This window comes from Pelophylax lessonae (genome assembly GCF_965119305.1).
Source record: "Pelophylax lessonae genome assembly, chromosome: 11".
Taxonomy (NCBI): Eukaryota; Metazoa; Chordata; class Amphibia; order Anura; family Ranidae; genus Pelophylax; species Pelophylax lessonae.
Genome location: NC_138778.1, coordinates 227,328,848 through 227,349,726, shown reverse-complemented (window position 1 = coordinate 227,349,726; position 20,879 = coordinate 227,328,848). Strand labels below are relative to the sequence as shown.

The 20,879-nt window shown below is 45.6% G+C and overlaps 1 protein-coding gene across 1 annotated transcript in view; it reads left to right on the top strand.

Annotated features, from left to right (window-relative positions):
- The window catches only part of LOC309566860 (plasmanylethanolamine desaturase 1-like), a 110,225-nt gene extending 105,491 nt beyond the window's left edge, over positions 1-4,734 (top strand). The window contains exon 6 of the mRNA XM_082272205.1: positions 3,784-4,734. Within this exon, the coding sequence (XP_082128331.1) occupies positions 3,784-3,905 (122 nt within the window). The 3' untranslated portion in view covers positions 3,906-4,734. The remainder of the gene's footprint in view (positions 1-3,783) is intronic.
- The last annotated feature ends 16,145 nt before the right edge of the window (positions 4,735-20,879 follow it).

The following is a 20,879-nucleotide window of genomic DNA, read 5'->3' as shown; positions in this document are numbered from 1 at the left end:
TACAAACATACATTTTGCTTTAGGATAGGTATTTTAAAGGTTCTACTTCGATAGACCAGACTTGGCAGGTTCAATCAATAACCTTTATTACAAATCCATATATAAATCAAATCCATCTATAAATCAAATCCATATATAAATCAGTAACGAGCTACATAAATCAGTAATGAGCTACATAAAGAACATATTTGTTATCATCCTCTGTAATTGATTTGATGGTGTAATCAAGGTCTTTTCTTTCACATGTTTCGCCGTATGGCTTCTTCGGGAAGTATGTATATAGCATGCCAACAAATATATACTAGTAAGATACAAAACCTTATTGAATTGGGGTAAATGCATCAAATGGGGAGACAACTAAACCCACCCACACTTAGACCAACCACCCTACAGCCAGAATCCCACCAGAAAGGCGGCTCAAAGATGGAATAGGCTTTACCAGTAGCCAACAAGGGGGATAAGATGACTCTGGTTGTAGGGTGGATGGTCTATGTGTGGGTAAGTTTTGTTGTCTCCCCATTTGATGCATTTACCTCAATTCAATAAGGTTTTGTATATTACCAGAACACTATATTACATATATAGTACACTCAGTAGATTGCTTTAAAAAAAGGCCTGGATTCTTTCCTAGGTGTACATAATATAACCAGGTACTAATATATTTATAGGTAAAGTTGATATAGGAAATATCCGATTTGCCTCTCGGGGGATCAGGAAGGAATTTTTCCCCTGCTGGAGCAAATTGGATCATGCTTTGCTGGGTTTTTTTGCCTTCCTCTAGATCAACTGCGGGTATAGGATTGTGTATATGGGATTGTATGGTTGGGTTTTTTTCTTTTTTTATATTGGTTCAGCTAGATGTACTTGTGTTTTTTTTCAACCTGAATATATGAAACTATATATTACCAAAAGTATTGGGACGCTTGCCTTTTACGCGCACATGAACTTTAATGGCATCCCAATCTTAGTCCGTAGGGTTCAATATTGAGTTGGCCCACCCTTTGCAGCTATAACAGCTTCAACTCTTCTGGGAAGGCTGTCCACAAGGTTTAGGAGTGTGTCCATGGGAATGTTTGACCATTCTTCCAGAAGCGTTTTAGTGAGCGCACCTTTCTTTGTGCACTGGTCCAATTCATTTGAGGGGGAAGATAGTGTGGGGTGGTTTTTCAGGGGTTGGGCTTGGCCCCTTAGTTCCAGTGACGGGAACTCTTAAGGCATCAGCATACCAAGACATTTTGGAACATTCATACTCCCAACATTGTGGCAACAGTTTGGGGATGGTCCCTTCCTGTTCCAACATGACTGCGCACCAGTGCACAAAGCAAGATCCTTAAAGACATGGATGAGTGAGTTTGGGGTGGAGGAACTTGATTGGCCTGCACAGAGTCCTGACCTCAACCCGACAGAACACCTTTGGGAAGAAGAAGAGCGAAGACTGCGACCCAGGCCTTCAGATCCACATCAGTGCCTGACCTCACAAATGGGCTTCTGGAAGAATGGTCAAACACTTCCATAGCCACACTCCTAAAGCTTGCGCACAGCCTTCCCAGAAGAGTTGAAGCTGTTATAGCTGCAAAGGGTGTGCCAACTCCATTATTGAACCCTACAGACTAAGACTGGAATGCCATTATGGTTTGTGTGTGTAAAGGCAGGCGTCCCAATACTTTTTGTTAATCTAGTGTACTGTATATATTTGTATTTTTATCCTATATACAATAAAATAAAGAAATTATTCTACCACTCTACAAGACTCTGGTCCGGCCACATCTGGAGTATGCTGTCCAGTTCTGGGCACCGGTCCTCAGGAAGGATGTGCTGGAACTGGATAGAGTCCAGAGAAGGGCAACAAAAATAATTAGGGGAATGGAGGACATCAGCTATGAGGAAAGACTACAAGCACTGAACTTATTCTCTCTGGAGAAGAGACGATTGAGGGGGGATATGATATCAATGTACAAATACTGTACTGGCGACCCTAGCATAAGGAACAAACTATTCAGAGAAAGGAAATACAATAAGACACGTGGCCACTCACTAAAACTAGAGGAAAGGCGGTTTAACCTTAAAGTACGTAAGGGGTTCTTCACTGTAAGAGCGGTAAGGATGTGGAATTCTCTTCCACAAGCAGTGGTATCAGCAGGGAGCATCGATAGTTTCAAAAAACTATTAGATGGGCACTTTAAAGACCACAACATACAGGGGTATACAATGTACAACATAGAGGGGTATACAATGTACAACATACAGGGGTATACAATGTACGGTTAACAGTAAACACACACACACATCATAGGTTGAACTGGATGGGCGGATGTCTTTTTTCAACCTCACTAACTATGTAACTATATGCATACTTCCTGAAGAAGCCACACAGTGAAACATGTAGAAGAAAATGCATAGAGGACCTTGATTATAACATATCAATTACAGAGGATAACAAATCTGATGTTTACGTAACTCATTGATTTTAACATGGATTTTTAATAAATGTTATATTATAAAGGATTTATATAGGGCCAACAGTTTGTGCAGCACTTTACAACATGAGGCCAAACAGTACAGTTACAATACAGTTTAATACAGGAGGAATCAGAGTGCGCTGCTCGTTAGAGCTTACAATCTAGGAGGGGGGGGTGAAGTGATACAAAAGGTAATAACTGTGGGGGATGAGCTTATGGATAAAATGGAAATACAGTTGTTAGGTGTGGGTAGAATAGGCTTCTCTGAAGAGATTATTTGGAGGGAGTTGAAATTGACTTTATAGGCACAAATAAGGTGAAGTAAAAAACTTTTTTATTGATTGACATATAAAAACAAGGGGAAAAACCCCAACACAGGGGGATACTCAGTTATACATAGCAATATATACATAAAAAGACACCGAAATATACCTTACAGTAAAACACAATTGTACATCAAATGAAAAAAATGATTACATAACACATGAGACGTGGTGATATGAAGATAATCTACATTACATCCTACAAGATGCCAAAAATGACACTCGATGTCCTCGAGTACGGTTGATATAACCCTAGAAGTAAGGGATAGTTCATGCAGCCAGATGCCCTACATGTTTCGCTTGAGGAATCAAGCTTCTTCTGGAGCTACTGGTATACAGACTCCCTATAGAGGCAAGTAGTGGTTTACAATGGCCGATGTACTAGGCAGTAAAAGGGTATATACATCATATCATAAATCATAACGGGGGGGGGGGGGGGGTTTCTGCTGAGATGAGTCTGTCAGCTGGTATCACAGTAAGCGAACATACGCAAGATATATGTCTCAAATGAGACAGATACCAGTGGCGGCAACCAATTGGAGACAGCAAGCCAAGTCACTATGGCCCAGGTATGTCCAAAGTATAAGAGGTCCTTCAGAGGAGAAGCATTAAAACCGCAGACTTAAACGCTCAGCAGACCGATTCCCCCGGATGGTATCGCCTAAAATTGGATAGAATTTGGAGATAGATGGACAGATTGGGGTAGGGAATTCCAACAATGGGAGAGGCTCAGAAGAAGTCCTTAAGAGGAGTATGGGAGGTGGAGAAGAGGGAGCCAGCGAGCAGGAGGTCTTGGGAGGAGCGAAGAGGACGATTTGGTTGGTATTTTGAGACTAGGTTAGTGATGTTATTGATTTTTAACTTTGCAAGTCTAGTCTATCAATGTAGCACTAGTTAAAATCCCTATTACTCAAAAGGAGACTGTACCTAAGATGTGTAAGCAGCAATATATTCTGGTTTCATCAGAGTCTAATCCTTCATTCTTTATATCTACGGTCAAGGTTGGCTCAACTACCCGCTAGAAAAGCTTGGATTTTGGCGACGGCTTGAAGACTTCATCCATGGCGTCACAGGAGAGAAACCGCGGTCAGACGACTTAAAGTGGGCCCAGAAGGTCAAATAACGTCCGGCCAGCTCCGGCCATTCTTCAGCAAGTTGCCAACCTTTTGAAAAAAAATAAAAAGTGAAAACTAAAGCCATTAGCCAAATATGTCAAAGACTCACCTGGAAGTAACTGACTAACCAGCACAAGACAACATTGTGCTGTAAAACTCCATAAGACTCTAATCCACAGACTCACACTCCGTGACACTAAGGGTCGGGGCTGGGCCCAAAGCCTTGAGGCCCGCCTGCTTCCTGAAGAAGCTGACACCATACTTTTTTTTTTTTTTTTCCAGGTTTTTTTTTGTTTTTCAGGTTTTTTTTGTTTTTCTGTTTTGCTGATGTCCCAGATGACCCATCACCTTTGCTGAGCTTCGTGTGTCCATCACATGGGCCAGAGAAGAGATTGTACACCGTCTTGCACTATGGAAACGCATCAGTGATTAACATTTGTTGTATCAACATGAGTCTGCTGCCTGTGGAGACACATAATACAGATATGAAGGAAGAACCGTGTTTTTTTTTTTTTTGCTGTCGTATTATTATTTAGAATGTTTTACATTTTTCGATCTTTTCGTTTTTTGTGAGAAAGGCCTGAAGTGCATGTTTGATCCTGCAGGCATCTGGGTCCTGGGATGTAGCACATTTTCCATCACCAGTTCCCTTCTTCTTATCTCCATAATCAAGGCACTGACTGACACTCAACCCCTGAGACGCTGAAAGATGAAATATATTTTTAAATACCTCTGTATTGACCGCAGTGAAGGGAAGGAGGTTCTTTCCTTTTCCTTACGTTTTTTTTTTTTTTTGAAAAGGGCAACAAATTAATAAAACTCGCAGTTGATAAGTAGCACCGGTACTGTAAGTCAATCCATAACTAGATCTAAAAAGGGGATGTTTAGTGGCCGTTTCCGTCAGGGTTTCCTGAATAGGTAAGTGCATTAGGTAGGTGTTCGTATATGTGGAGTCATCGTTTTGGGCTGCTTGTTTTGTAAATAAGAAGCATAGTGCTTACATTGTGCAGTGCTTCCGTGGTAGCGAGTTGACCGCAACGGAAGGCGAAATGCATTGGCATGTTTTAGCGTTTGTGCTAATATCGATGTAAAAGTTGAAAGGAAAAGTAAACGTGGGAATGGCTTAGAAAAGATACATATTTTTTCGACTTACTAATGGTGGGGGGGCGACTTTAGAGACCTGTAGAACTCGGCTTCTTAACCTCTGCAAGAGTGCTGAAGAATTGAAGCGCTGTGTTGCTATTTTTGAAACTTTAAAAGCAGTCCTGCCTGCAAAGAAGTCAACTTTCATGGGAGAGCTAAGTAATAAAGTCAGTAGCTCTCAGCTCGAAAACATCCTTGGGAGAACCAAGGAAAAAGGTCTACAGCCTTAAGCTTGATAAGTTCCATGTGAGAGAACCAAGGAAAAAGTTCTACAGCCCTGAGCCTGATAACTTGCATGGAAGAACCAAGAAAAAGGGTCTACAGCCCTCAGCTAGATAACTTCCTTGGGAGAACCAAGGGAAAAAGGTCTACAGCTCCCAGCTTGATAACTTCCTTGGGTTAACCAAGGAACAAAGGTCTACAGCTCCCAGCTTGATGACTTCCTTGGGTTAACCAAGGAACAAAGGTCTACAGCTCCCAGCTTGATGACTTCCTTGGGTTAACCAAGGAACAAAGGTCTACAGCTCCCAGCTTGATGACTTCCTTGGATTAACCAAGGAACAAAGGTCTACAGCTCCCAGCTTGATGACTTCCTTGGATTAACCAAGGAACAAAGGTCTACAGCTCCCAGCTTGATGACTTCCTTGGATTAACCAAGGAACAAAGGTCTACAGCTCCCAGCTTGATAACTTCCATGGGAGAACCAAGGAACAAGGTCTACAGCTCCCAGCTAGATAACTTCCTTGGGAGAACCAAGGGGAAAAGGTGGTCTACAGCTCCGTAGAACTTCCTTGGGTTAACCAAGGATCAAAGGTCTACAGCTCCCAGCTTGATAATTTCCATGGGAGAACCAAGGAACAAGGTCTACAGCCCCTCAGCTCAATAACTACCATGGGAGAACTGAGGAATATAGTCTGCAGCACTTGCTAATTTCCTTGGTAGAGCTGCTTAGCTGGCCTGCTGCCTGTACTGTGGAACTCCTCTGGGTTAAAGGACAGAATTGGTTGAAAAATCGTCTGTGTGACACCTCTGGGTGTTTTAAATGGTGGCGCAACACCCCCCCCCCCCCTTCAATTGCGCTGTATGGTTTCTTCCTCTGGGACTTTTGTCACTACAGGACTAGCCCACAGCAGGATCCACTACAGGACAAGATGGCCAAAATCTTCAGATGCTGTGGATCTTTGAGCAAGTTAATTTTTTCAAAAGAGGTTGGAGGTGCGCGCAGCAGAGCAGGAATGTGTTTTCTTTGAAGGTAGACTGCTTTTTAAGTTTTAAAAATCATGACAGTCAAACTGCATACTTTTGACATCAATATGAGATGCTTCTGAGATCATTCGGAAATTTGACAGGTGCAATTTGAACTGCTTCAAGCACGTTATTACATTCCTATAGGCTTGTATGGGAATACAAAATTTGTCTGATGTGAACGAAAACATTTTGACGCAGGCCCCATAGTCTGTTGGTAACTTCCATGGGAGAGTAGAGGAATTAGGTTTAGCACTTGGCTTTCTTGGCTTTATGTATATATATATATATATATATATATATATATATATATATATATATATATATATATAAAATAAGAAAACTGAGGAATAAGGTCTTTGGCAGCTCGCAAACTTCCTAAGGATAGCTGAGGTATAAAGTCGGTAGCCCTCAGGTTGCTAACTTCCATGGGAGAGCCAAGGAATAAGGTCTATAGCCCTCAGCTCACTTGTTTCTATGGGGGAGCCGAGGAATAAGGTCTATAGCTCTCAGCTCGCTAACTTCCATGGGAGAGCCGAGGAATAACATCTGTAGCCCTCAGTTTGCCAACTTCCATGAGACAGCTGAGGAAAAACGTCTGTAGCCCTCGGCTTGCTAATGCCTCGTACACACGTAACGATTATCGGCCGTCTTTTGTCCAGTGTTGTTGTGTTGGTTGAAATGTGCTCTAGACTGCATACGAATTTTCTCGGCCAACAAAAACCAACTTCAGAAGTGATGTCATGTGCTTTACTTCCGTATGTTTTTTCTTCTCTGAGCATGCCCAGTCTTGCTCATCAGATTTTTGTCTGCCGAAATCTGTACTGACTGACGGAAAATCGGCCGTTCTGTTGATGGCCAACAAAAATTTTATAGCCTGCACACCAGATTTTGTTTGGCCCGAAAAGTCGGAGTCGGTTGTCGAAAGCATCATACTAACAAGCCGAAAATCGGCAGATCGGTCGTCGGACGAAAATTCCCTGCCAATTTTCGACGCGTGTGTACGGGGCTTAACTTCCATGGGAGAGCTAAGGAATAAGGTCTGTAGCCCTCAGCTTGATAAGCTCAATGAGAGAGCTGAGGACTAAGGCTACAGCACTTGCTAACTTCCATGGTAGAACGGAGGACTGCATGGAGTCTGAACCCAAGAAAAGACAGGCTGTTAGGGAAGTACTAACCGAGAGAGCGATAGAATTGAATAGATGTTTATGGCAGCGCCTCCTCTAGGCCCAGACGTCATACAGCCGTGGGTTTTATGTGCCAAGTTAAAGATCATAGGCATGTAAACTACACGATACCCCACCTACGTGAATTTATGGAAAGACATTTACTCCATCCTTTTAAGGTTCAGGCTGCTTAGTAGCTATTAATGATTCTGGCAAACATGTATGTGAAAGTTGAGAAGTCTGTGAAGATTGATGAGTCAGACCTTGTATGTAGATATGCAGTACAGCCAGGTCCACCATACTATCAGAGATAAGATACCCTCTTAGGGTCTTACAATTGCCATACCGTCAGAAGAAACACGCTGTCTTCCATCTCCTCAGTAACTATAACAGGATGCTCTCATGCACCAGCTGTCAATTTTCAGGGGGGGATTTAATGAACGTTGGTTCTAAAGAGATGACAAACATAAAAGGACTTTTATCTCCCAATTTTAAGATTAAAAAAAGAACTTTCCCCCGTACCCTCTTAAATTAAATCAATGGCTCCTTTTTATACAATAGTCTGTAGTTTAAATTCACTTATTCTTCATATACCGTTTATCTATTCCAAAATGTGTTGAGCTGCATTTCCACTTTAGGTCTTGTTTACCTGGTAATATCCTGACCGCGTGACTGAAGTTTAGTATTCTCTGTCAGTAAGCCCCCACTATGACTTGGCAGGTCTCATAGACTCGTCTCTGCCAAGTGCTGGCATTGAGATCTGGTGAACTGTGCCAACCTGTGTTCTGTTTGATCCTTGTACCCATCCTTGTGCCGTTCTGAGCCACCCTTTGAATCCCGAGCCCTTTACTAGCTGAGACGCACATAATTTAATTATTATTATACAGCATTTATATAGCGCCAACAGTTTGCACAGCGCTTTACAGTGTGGGAGAAGACAATACAGTTACAGTACAATTCAATACAGGAAGAATCCGTGGGCCCTGCTCGTTAGAGCTTACAATTTCTCCCCGTATTTTCTGATATCCTATTGCTCTAGCGTTTAGAATCCTACTCTTTTTATATAAAATTATTACACCAACTGAAGGTGCATTTTAGGGGCCACTGCCCACTACATCACTAAATCAGAATTACTAGCTTTGACAACTTTTTTGTTGTCTAATTTAGTAAATCTCCTGTATTCGGGAATAAATACGAGTTTACTGGTCCTTTCCTAATTCGATGCAGAGCATAATAAAAGGTGTTCTTGGGATGACCTCTCTCCTTTTCACATTTTTGTAGCTGTGGATACATCCCTGTGTGCGACTTGTCAGAGCTTACACAGGGTTTTTTCCCTGCCCACCCCTATGTGACAAGACTGGTCCAATCACTAGGCACCAGCACTGTCACATTGGGGAAGGAGGACTGTATCCATCTTCAATCTCCTCTACCTCTGCATCAGCCCCTCCTCTACTCAGAACTGACATCTCCATGCGTAGTCGCTATGTCAGTTTTCATCAACCCCCCCACCCCATATTGGTTGTGATTGCCTTAACGGCTTCAGCCCATGCATGTACAAAAGAGCTTACACAGGACTTTTTCCCACCCACTGCCATATGACAGCACTGCTCCAATCACTAGGTCACATAAGGGATGGAGGGTTGTATCTTGTCTTTAGTTTCATCCACCTCTTCTTCAGCCTCTCCTCTACTTAGGCTGCCATCTCCATGAAACCCCCCCACCCCACGTGCACACACATGCTGGTTGTAATTGCCTTAATGGCGTCTGCCCGTTTCTAAATGGAAGAGCTAACACAGGGGTTTTCCCTGTCCATCCCCAAGTGACAAGACTGGTCCGATCACTAGGTACCAGCACATGGCGGAAGGAGGGTTATATCTGTCTTTAATTTCATCCACCTCTTCTTCATCCCCTCCTCTACACAGATTTCCATCTCTATGCGTGGCCACCATGTGTCAGTTTTCCATATGCACACATTGGTTGATATTGCCTTAACGGCTTCAGCCCATTTCTGTACGAAAGCGCTTACACAGGATTTTTCTCCCGCCCATCGCCTTGTGACAGCCCTGGTCCAACCAGTTGGTGCCAGCACAGTCACATGGGGGAACGAGGGCTGTATCTGTCTTTAGTTTCAGCCACCTCTTCAGTCCCTCCTCTACTCTACTGCCATCTCCCCCCCCCCCCCCCCCATTGGTTGTAATTGCCTTAACATTTTCTGTACAAAAGAGCTTACACAGGACTTTTCCCCGCCCACTCCCAAGTGACAAGACTGATCCGATCACTAGGTACCAGCACTGTTCCATGGGAGAAGGAGGGTTATATCGGTCTTTAGTTTCATCCAACTCTTCTTCATCCCCTCCCTCTGCTCAGATTTAAATCTCTATGCATGGCCACCATATTTCAGTTTCCCCCCCCCCCCCCCCCCCCCCCCCCCAACACACACACACACACACACACACACACACACACACACACACACACACACACACACACACACACACACACACACACACACACACACACACACACACACACACACACACACACACACACACACACACACACACACACACACACACACACACACACACACACACACACACACACACACACACACACACACACACACACACACACACACACACACACACACACACACACACACACACACACACACACACACACACACACACACACCTTTAACTGCTTCAGCCCATTTCTATACGAAAGAGCTTACACTGGATTTTTCCCCCACCCACCCCCATGCGACAGCCCTGGTCCAATCACTTGGTGCCGTCACATGGGGGAACGAGGGTTGTATCTGTCTTTAGTTACATCCACCTCTTCAGTCCCTCCTCTACTCAGACTGCCATCTCTATGCCCCCCCCCCCCATTGGTTGTAATTGCCTTAACGTCTTCAGCCCATTTCTGCATGGAAGAGCTTACATGGGATCCCCCCCCCCCCCATTCCCAAGTGACAAGACTGGTCCGATCACTAGGTACCAGCACTGTCACATGGGAGAAGGAGGGTTGTATCTGTCTTTAGTTTCATCCACCTCTTCTTCATCCCCCTCCTCTACTCAGATTTCCATCTCTATGCGTGGTCACCATATGTCCACCCACACCCACACCCACACACACCCACACACACTGGTTGTAATTGCCTTAACAGCTTCAGCCCATTTCTGTACAAAAGCGCTTACACAGGATCTCCCCCTTTGTGACAGCCCTGGTCCAATCACTAGGTACCAGCACTGTCACATGGGGGAACGAGGGTTGTATCTGTCTTTAGTTTCGTCCACCTCTGCACTCCCTCCGTTACTCAGACTGCCATCCCCATACCCCTCTCCATTGGTTGTAATTGCCCTAAGGTCTTCAGCCCATTTCTGTATGAAAGAGCTTACACAGGATTTTTTCACATGTTCACCCATAACCACAACTGGTTATTTCCTTTTTCTCCCATAGCTGGTTGGGATAGGGGTGTCAAGGTAAGGTGAATAGACGATGTTGGGGGAGGGGGGGGGGTTGTAAGGGGTTGGGTAACCCTTTTATTATCTGCATAGACAAAGGAAAGGGTCACTTTAAGATATTACCAATTTCACCAGCCCCTATGCTTGTATGGGTAAAGGCCGAACCTACAGCACCAACCCTACCCTTGTATGGGTAAAGGCCGAACCTGCAGCATCAACCCTACGCTTGTATGGGCAAAGGCCGAACCTGCAGCACCAACCCTACGCTTGTATAGGTAAAGGCTGAACCTGCAGCGCCAACTCTATGCTTGTATGGGTAAAGGCCGAACCTGCAGCACCAACCCTACGCTTGTATGGGTAAAGGCCGAACCTGCAGCACCAAACCTACGCTTGTATGGGTAAAGGCCGAACCTGCAGCACCAAACCTATGCTTGTATGGGTGAAGGTTGAACCTGCAGCACCAACCCTACGCTTGTATAGGTAAAGGCTGAACCTGCAGCACCAACCCTACGCTTGTATGGGTAAAGGCCGAATCTGCAGAACCAATATTTTTAGTTTTACATAAACATATCTTGGAGGTATATATAATATATCATTCACACTTCCTGCTGTAGCAGCCTTCTGCTGTCAAATCGCGTCTCCACTAGCTTAGAGGTAGGCGAGCCCATAGATACTTTACTGACTTGGATTACTGTCCTGGGGATTGCAATTAAGCCATAGAAGCCCAAGCCCCTCACACACACACATTTTTGACAGGTCCCCTTTAAAGGAGCCATACTTAATAGTAAAATATCAATTTCGGAAGGTCCTCCTAATGTTCATGAACCATTTAAAGTGATTTAAACTGACAAGACTGACTCAATGTCTGCACCCAATTTCATATAAACAACGCGACTCCAATTATCAGAAGTCCCGCAACTTCTTACTGTTCTTTGTCCCAGCAAACATGGAAGTCATAGTAGGACATAGATGTTGTTGACTGTGCAGTGCTGAAGCCGTTATTATATACATAGAGGATACTATACAGCAAGGTCCCACAGGCAGCCAGTGTGATGCCGCTCCTTGGGGGCGAATCTGGCGATCTCATGTGTAGCTGTGATCTCCGATCATTCCGTCGAGGTGTAAATGATGAGATTCCCGTCTGTATGGGCAGAGATCCTCTTAAAGCCGGGGCGCAAGCGGGTGTAACAATTGTGGTGCTTCGCTGGGTTATAATCTTGAATGTGTAGTTAGGTTTCGGGTAATTGTACTTTAATATCTCGTCCTCTCTTGTGCTGAACATAAAACGGTCCTTATATTTATAGTGGATGTATTTGCTGGTTTTTGGCAGGTTTTAGAAAGTCGGTTATATGTGAAGTCATGGTAATCTTGACTTATAGATCCTATTTTTGTTTTCTTATAGAACTCCTTTTGATTTCAAGTTTAAAGATTAATTCCAGGTATGGCATTTTTTTTATTTTTTTACAGTGATACATTGATTCTAGCTTGGACCAATATAACTCTGCATATACCCAACCTGTGGGATCTATCTAGAACAGAGGTCTCCAAACTGTGACCTGGGGGCCAGATGCGGCGATTTGCTTGCTTTTATCTGGCCCTTAGGGCATTATTTCATTCACTGATACCAACAGTGGGGCATAATTTCCCCCACTGACACCAATGAAGAGGCACAATTTATCTGAATGGCACCAATAACAGGGCCCAGTGACACCAATGATGGGGCACATTTCCTCCCACTGACACAAATGAAGAGACACAATTTCTCGCAATGACCCTGATGGGGCACAATTCCTCCCAATGGCACCAATGATGAGGCCCAATTACCCCAATGATGGGGCACAATTCCTCCCAATGGCATCAATGATGAGGCCCAATTACCGCAATGATGGGGCACAATTCCTCCCACTGGCATCAATGATGAGGCCCAATTACCCCAATGATGGGGCACAATTCCTCCCACTGGCATCAATGATGAGGCCCAATTACCCCAATGATGGGTGCATAATTCCTCCCACTGACACAAAAGAAGAGATACATATTCTCACAATGGCACCAACGATGGGGCACAATTCCTCCCAATGGCACCAATGATGGGGCACAATTCCTCCCAATGGCACCAATGATGGGGCACAATTCCTCCCAATGGCACCAATGAGGAGGCCCAATTACCCCAATGGGTCACAATTCCTCCCAATGGCATCAATGATGAGGCCCAATTACCCCAATGATGGGTGCATAATTCCTCCCACTGACACAAAAGAAGATACATATTCTCGCAATGGCACCAATGATGGGGCACAATTTCTCCCACTGACACAAATCAAGAGACACAAGTTCTCCCAATGGCACCAGCGATGGGGCCCAATGACTCTGATGGGGAACAATTCCTCCCAATAGCACTAACGATGGGGCCCAATGACACCAATGATCATGGAACAATTCCTCCAACTGACACCAATGAGGAGGCACAATTTCTACCGAAAGGCACCAATGATGGGGCCCTAAGACACCAATGATGGGGCACAATTCCTCTCACTGAAACAGTCAAAGGAGCGTTATTTCCTCCCCACTGACATTGGGACCTTTCCTACTCCCACTGGTCACCGTCCGGCCCCCCTATCTTTGTCAGTGAAAGGAATAGTGCCGGTAATGGAATTAATTCTGCCCCACCATTGGTATCTCTGGGAGGGGGGGGGGAACAGTTCCCCATTTTTGCTGTCAGTGTATAAAATCGTGCACCAAGGGCCATGCAAAGCAAGCTAGCAAAGGGCCACATCCAGCCCCCGGCTGTACTTTGGAGACCACTGTCCTATAGCATGGGTGCTCAACTTGTGGCCCTTCAGCTGTTGCGGAACTACAAGTCTCATTATTCCTCTGCATTTGAGAGTCATGCTTATAACTGTCAGCCTTGCAATGCCTCATGGGACTTGTAGTTCTGCAACAGCTGGAAAGCCATAGGTTGAGCACTCATGTCCTACAGGGATCCCACAGGTATGGCATATTACATAGCTATATTGGAAGACGCTTGAACAATGTAGCTTTGTAAAAAAAAAAAAAAAATATATGCTATACCCAGAATTCTTTATATGCACCATTTACAAATGTCTAATTTCCGATTTCTGTGCAAAAGATATTTGCTGTAAAGCCAAGTGCCACTTGTTGTTCCCTCTTCTCTTATGAGGGACACTGGACAGGAAGTGATGTGTGTTTAGAAGACTGTCTCCCTTTTAGGAAACAGAATTTCTTTTTTTTTAATGTCTGAAAAGGTTTCTAAAAGTGTAACCTATAGATGTGGAAATGTTAATAATGAAGCCGTGGAAATGTTAATAATGAAGCCCTGCTTTACATTTACTGTCATGTAACCATTCTACGCTGACTTGCCTGTGTCTGATGCTAGCTGTTTAGGCATACTTGATGAACCACCACCACCACCACCGCCGCCGCTGGGTTGGCTCGGTTCCTTTTTTCTGTGTTGAATCGCATGCGGGAACAGCTGACGGAGGGATTGCAGAGGTGTGCACCTTAAAGAGGAACTCCAGACTGAAAACAGAACCTAATTAAAGGCTAAGATCACCTCTTACATAAAATGGGCCCAATGCAGACAAGGGGGGGCCCCAGTATAAAACGCACTGTACTGTTTGCGAAAAAATTTCTGTCACTCATGAAGCCTGGTGAATGCACAGTGTGCGCTCTTTCCCTCCCCTATCCCAGCACAGGCTTAGCTCAGCATTGCTGGGATAAGGGGAAAGAGAGGGCGCTATGAATAGGGAAAGCGCAGTTGAGGGGGCGAGGACTCGATGTCTGCTGTGTCATGTAAATAAGCCAAGACAAAGGAATGTAAACAGTGTGAGTATTTTGGCCGTGGTTCATCGCTAAAAAGGCCTAAGAGCCGGTTCACACTAATCCGACTTGTCAGGGGACTTGGTCACCTGACAAGTAGCTCCCAATGCTGTGCAAGTAGCTCCCAATGCTGTGCAATGGAACCGTTCTAATCAGAGCGACTCAAGTCGCTCCGACTTAGAAAAAGGTTCCTGCACTATTTTTTGGCAAAGTCGGAGCAACTTGCATTGACTTCTGTTATGAGAAGTTGTTTGCAAGCCGTGCTGAAGTCGTGCTGCACGGGCGACTTTGAAGTCGGGGCGACTTTGAGTCGGATTAGTGTAAACCTACTCTACAGGTATGACGTTTGCATTAGGAAAAGTTCACCTTTTTCTCCAAAAATTAAAAAGTGAAGTAAATATCCTGGCCTTCTCACCAGGCTCCACTGCACATAGTTGCTGTGATGCCCCGTACCGCCGATGTAGCAGTTTGTACTCCGTGCAACGCAATACGCAGCCCCAGAGTTGAGCACCATCATAATGCTCGCAGTGGCAAGTTCTCATTGGTCAGCATGCCCAATTCTCACCAATGTGCAGAGCTTCTTTCTTCTGGCACACCTTACTGGAAGAAGCACCAGCCTCAGATGTGCTTCTGATTGGCCAGCACAGTCACATGGCTACAGTGACCAATGAGCACTTGCCTTTGCGAGCGTTATGTTGGATGCTCACTCCGAGGCTGTGTATTGCAGTGTAAGGATCTCTACATCGGCAGCACAGAGGGCATCATGGCCGGGGTCCAGAGGGCTGGCCAGGATATTTAGAGTTACTTAACCTTTTTCATTTTTTAGATGAACTCGCCATTTAAACCTTATTCTTACCGCACGGTACATTTTAAAATAGCGGGGGGGCACCTTGTCTTTATTGGCCAATTTATGTAAAAGGAATTTGGCCTTTTAAAAAGGACTACTCTAAAAAAAAAAAAAAAAGCGCTATTAAAAATTGCCTGCGAATAACTTCTAGTGATCGAGTGCTCAGTAATCGCACCAATGATTTCTTATTGGGTTAGTGACAAGTTGGCCTGTAGCAACCGTTAAAGGTCAAGTCCACCTTTCTGACTGCCCCCCACTTACTTTAATTGTGGGGGGTTTTTGTATTCTTCTGAATTCGACACGTCTGCGTTATCCATTTACGGGGATCTGTGAATGGAAGACTACAAGTCCATTCTTCTACATTGTAGAGTTGAATGGAGCACACAAGTGTGGTGACATCCAGGCACGCACTTGTAGTGCATTGTTTGCTTCCTTCAGCCCCAACATGGTGTAGAGACCCTTGCCCTAACCTGGGGTTAGGGCAAGAGTCTTTAAGAGCCTGTGCACTGCACCCATGACAACGTTGATCATGGCTGCAATGTAAAAAAAAGTTTTTAAAGCTGAACTCCGGGATAAGTACATTGTCTAAATCCATTCATCATGTGTATTGAATCTCGGTGAGCTTTGTGTATTTCTTCCAGATCTGTGACCTAATCCAGTGTGAGACTTCCTGTAATAAAGACCGCTCACTGCCTGTCCCTCTCCTTGTGCAGCGTGACTGGTCTTGTCTCCACCCCCTCCTGCAGTTTCCTGTAGGCAGCCTGTAGTGGGTGGGTCCTGCTGGGCCCTCCCCCAGCCCTGCTCGCTCTCCTTGTGCAGTGGGACTGGTCTTGTCTCTGCCCTCTCCTGCAGTTTCCTGTAGGCAGCCTGTAGTGGGTGGGTCCTGCTGGGCCCCTCCCACATCCCTGCTCGCTCTCCTTGTGCAGTGTGACTGGTCTTGTCTCTGCCCTCTCCTGCAGTTTCCTGTAGGCAGCCTGTAGTGGGTGGGTCCTGCTGGGCCCCTCCCACAGCCCAGCTCACTCTCCTTGTGCAGTGTGACTGGTCTTGTCTCTGCCCTCTCCTGTAGTTTTCTGCATGCAGTCTAGTGGTTGGGGCCTGCTGAGCCCCTCCCACGGCTCTGCTCTCTCTCATTCTTGTGCAGGATGACTGGTCTTGTCTCCACCTCCTTCTATAGTTTTCTCTAGGCATCCTCTAGTGCAGTGGTCCTCAACTCCGGTCCCCGGGGCCCACTAACATGCCAGATTTTAAGTATTACCTAGGGCCCTGGTCCCCAACCCTGGTCCTCAGGGCCCACTAACAGGCCAGGTTTGCAAGATAACTGAAATACATCCCAGGTGATATAATTTGGTGCTCAGTGATTGCATTACTCTAGTCTGCATCTCCCCAAGGTAATACTTAAAATCTGGCCTGTTAGTGGGCCCTGAGGACCGGAGTTGAGGACCATTGACCTAGGGAAAATGCAGACTAGAATACTGCAATCACTGAGCAGCAAATGAGATCACCTGTGATGTAATTTAGTTATCTTGCAAACCTGGTCTGTTAGTGGGCCCTGAGGACCGGAGTTGAGGACCACTGCTCTAGTGGGTGGGTCCTGCTGGGCCCCTCCCACAGCCCTGCTCACTCTCCTTGTGCAGCGTGACTGGTCTTGTCTCCGTCCTCTCCTGTAGTTTTCAGCATGCAGTCTAGTGGGTGGGGCCTGCTGGGCCTCTCCCACAGCTTTGCGCTCCCTCTCTCTCTCCTTGTGCAGGGAGGGGTGACCTTGTCTCCACCTCCTTCTAATAGTTTCTTGTAGGCAGCCTGTAGTGGGTGAGTTTTGCTGGGCCCCTTTTATAGCTCTGCTCTCTTTCCTTCTGCAGTGTTTGGCATTGTCTGCCCCCTCTTGTAGTTTTTTTTGCAGGCAGCCTGTAGTGGGTGGGTCCTGCTGGCCCCTCCCACCGCTCTGCTCTCTATCCTTGCGTAGGGTGACTGGTCTTTTCTCCACCCTCTCCCTTAGTATTCTATAGTACAGTGATGGCGAATCTTGGCACCCCAGATGTTTTGGAACTACATTTCCCATGATGCTCAACTACACTGCAGAGTGCATGAGCATCATGGGAAATGTAGCATCTGTAGATGTTTTGGAACTACATTTCTCAGACCAGTCACACTGCACAAGGAGAGTGAGCAGGGCTGTGGGAGGGGCCCAGCAGGACCCACCCACTAGAGCAGTGGCTCATCATGGGAAATGTAGCATTTGTAGATGTTTTGGAACTACATTTCCCATGATGCTCAACTATAATGCAGCGTGCATGAGCATCATGGGAAATGTAGTTCTAAAACATCTGGGGTGCCAAGGTTCACCATCACAGCTTTAGTATATGAAGCCTGCTGGGCTTTGCTCCGGCGTATGTCCAGCACAGTGAGGTCACCGCTACTTTTAGAAGGTTACATCTGGGCTTGCAAAGACAATTGGTGCAAACAAAGTAGGTTTATACCCTTTGTGGCTATCGGAGAATAGATTAAAATGTATGTGCCTGGAGTTCAGCTTCTTTTTATAAATAAAAAAAAAAGTAAAAGTGGAATGTGCCTTTTAATTTTAATGCAATCAATTCTTACTGCTGTGTAATGAAAACAGCAGAGGGCGCCAACTAAGTGCAGCATATAGGAAAAAGACTTTATTAAAAATCACAAGTGGTGCCCTTCTCCTTGGTGTTTCTGCTGTAACACCACATAGGGAGTCCGTTGTTCCATCTGTAAAGTGAGATCTCCAATCTTGGCAGTTAAAGTGGTATTCCAGCCTCCCCCCTCTAAAGATTAAAAGTCAGCAGCTACACATACTGTAGCTGCTGACTTTTAATATTGGGACACTTACCTGTCCTGGAGTCCAGCGATGTCGGCACTGTAGCCGATGTTTCCAACGGTGTCGGGTGCTGCCCTTGCCGGTGAGGGAACCTGGCAGTGAAGCCTTGAGGCTTCACGGGCGGGTCCCTACTGCGCATGCGCATTCAGATTGGTTCGGTGATGGGGGAAGGAGGAGGGGGGCCTAACTTCCAAGGGACAGTGCCGTGTCCCGGAAGTGGGGAAGGGTACCTGTTAAAAACAGGTACCCGTTTCCCCCCCCCCCCCTCCCCCCTGAAAGGTGCCAAATAGGGAAAAAGCAAATGAGCAGAAGTTCCACTTTTGGGTGGAACTCCGCTTTAATTGCAGGCAATTTTTAATATCTCGTGACCGGGTGACTAAAAAAATAACTTTTCTACCACAGAGGCTAAAAATTGAACATAGCACTATTTACCGTACTAAGAGTTCTTCTTTAAGTAAGATCTGTGCTCACCATCCGCCAATCAGATTTATACATTCCTATGCTGAGACAGTTGCGATCTGATTGGTGGCTCGGGGGGCGGGTTCACACAGACAGTTGGGATCTGATCGGGAGCGAGTTCACACAGACAGTTGGGATCTGATCGGGGGCGAGTTCACACAGACAGTTGGGATCTGATCGGTGGCTCGGGGGCGAGTTCACACAGACAGTTGGGATCTGATCGGTGGCTCGGGGGCGGGTTCACACAGACAGTTGGGATCTGATCGGTGGCTCGGGGGTCGGTTCACACAGACAGTTGGGATCTGCTCGGGGGCTGGTTCACACAGACAGTTGGGATCTGATCGGTGGCTCGGGGGTGGGTTCACACAGACAGTTGGGATCTGATCGGTGGCTCGGGGGCGAGTTCACACAGACAGTTGCTGCCTATGATGTTTGTAAACAAGACTTTCTGTCTTCAGTCTGATCCACCTCTACTCCTCTCCCCCACCCGCCCCCGCTTAGACTGCTATCTCCATGCGTTGCCGCCATGTCAGTTTTCATTCCCCCCCCCCACATTGGTTGTGATTGCCTTAACGCCTTCAGCCCATGCCTGTACGAAAGAGTTTTCTGTATCACAACCGCCCCGCAAACAGTTGTGGCAGAGATGGATTTGAATATTAAGGTGCTTGGTTTTTGTTTCTTTTTTCTCTCTTTATATAAAGCCTTAAACTATTGACTTTTTTTTTTTCTTGCCTAATGAGGAATAATATTTTAATTTCATGTTCTAAATGTAAATATATTTATAATGATTAAAAAAAAAAAAAAAATTAGACGTCACTAACAGATTGTGAAAAAAAAAAAAATAACTTTGTGTGACTCCTGTTATCTTTTTTTTTTTTTTTGTCCTTTATTCTCCCCCGAGCAACATTGCTATGGTGTCATTCACACTAGGGATCGACCGATTATCAGCAAAGCCGATATGCACTTTTCCCGATATATCGGAATTGGCCCCGGAGGTTATCGATATTTCGGGAAAGTGTTGTACCGGAGTGATGCCTGCAGCTAGAGGCGTCACCCCGGTACCGGCATCCATAGCCGACGGTTGGCTGTCTTGTAATGACAACCGATGCGGCTGAGAAGCTGCTCGGCTGTCATTACAAGGAGGGGGTGTGTCCCCCTGCCCCTCCGCGGCTCGCCCCCGCCCCACTAGCCTGCATGGCTGCCGAAAACCCGATCAAAGCCGCATTCGCCTCTGATCGGGTCTCCATGCAAAATCCCGGAAGTGATGTCATGAGTGACATCACTTCTGGGTACTGTCTGGCGCCAGATTAAAAAAAATGACCGCATTCAAAACAGCCAAACTTGGCGTTTTGAATGCTTTTAGGTGCAGAGGAGGGGTTTGGGGTCTTTGGGTTTGGGGACCCCCAGATCCCTCCGAGGGGTTTGGGGTCTTTGGGTTTGGGGACCCCCAGATCCCTCCACAAGAGTACCTGTCAAAAAAAAATGTTTAAATGTACAAAAATATCGGTCGATACCGCTATGCATTGGCCAAAATATCGGTATCGGCAACGAAAAAACGATATCGGTGGAACAATAATTCGCACCCTGTACACAATTACCTGTTTTACTTTCATATTGGGACTACAACCTCTTGCCTTTGCAGTGTTCCCCCCTCTAACAATGCCTTGAAATTTTCCACATTTTGTTATGTTGCAACCAAAAACGTAAATGTATTTTAGTGGGATTTTATGCGATAGACCGGTGATGGTGAACCTTGTCACCCTACATGTTTTGGGACTACATTTCCCATGATGCTCCTGTACTCTGCAGTGTAGATGAGCATCATGGGAAATGTAGTTCCAAAACACCTGGGGTGCCAAGGTTCTCCAACGCAAAGTGGCACATAATTGTGAAGTGGAAGGAAAATAATAAATGGTTTTCAACATTTTTTTAACAAATATGTGAAAAGTGTGGCGTGCATTTGTATCCAACCCCCT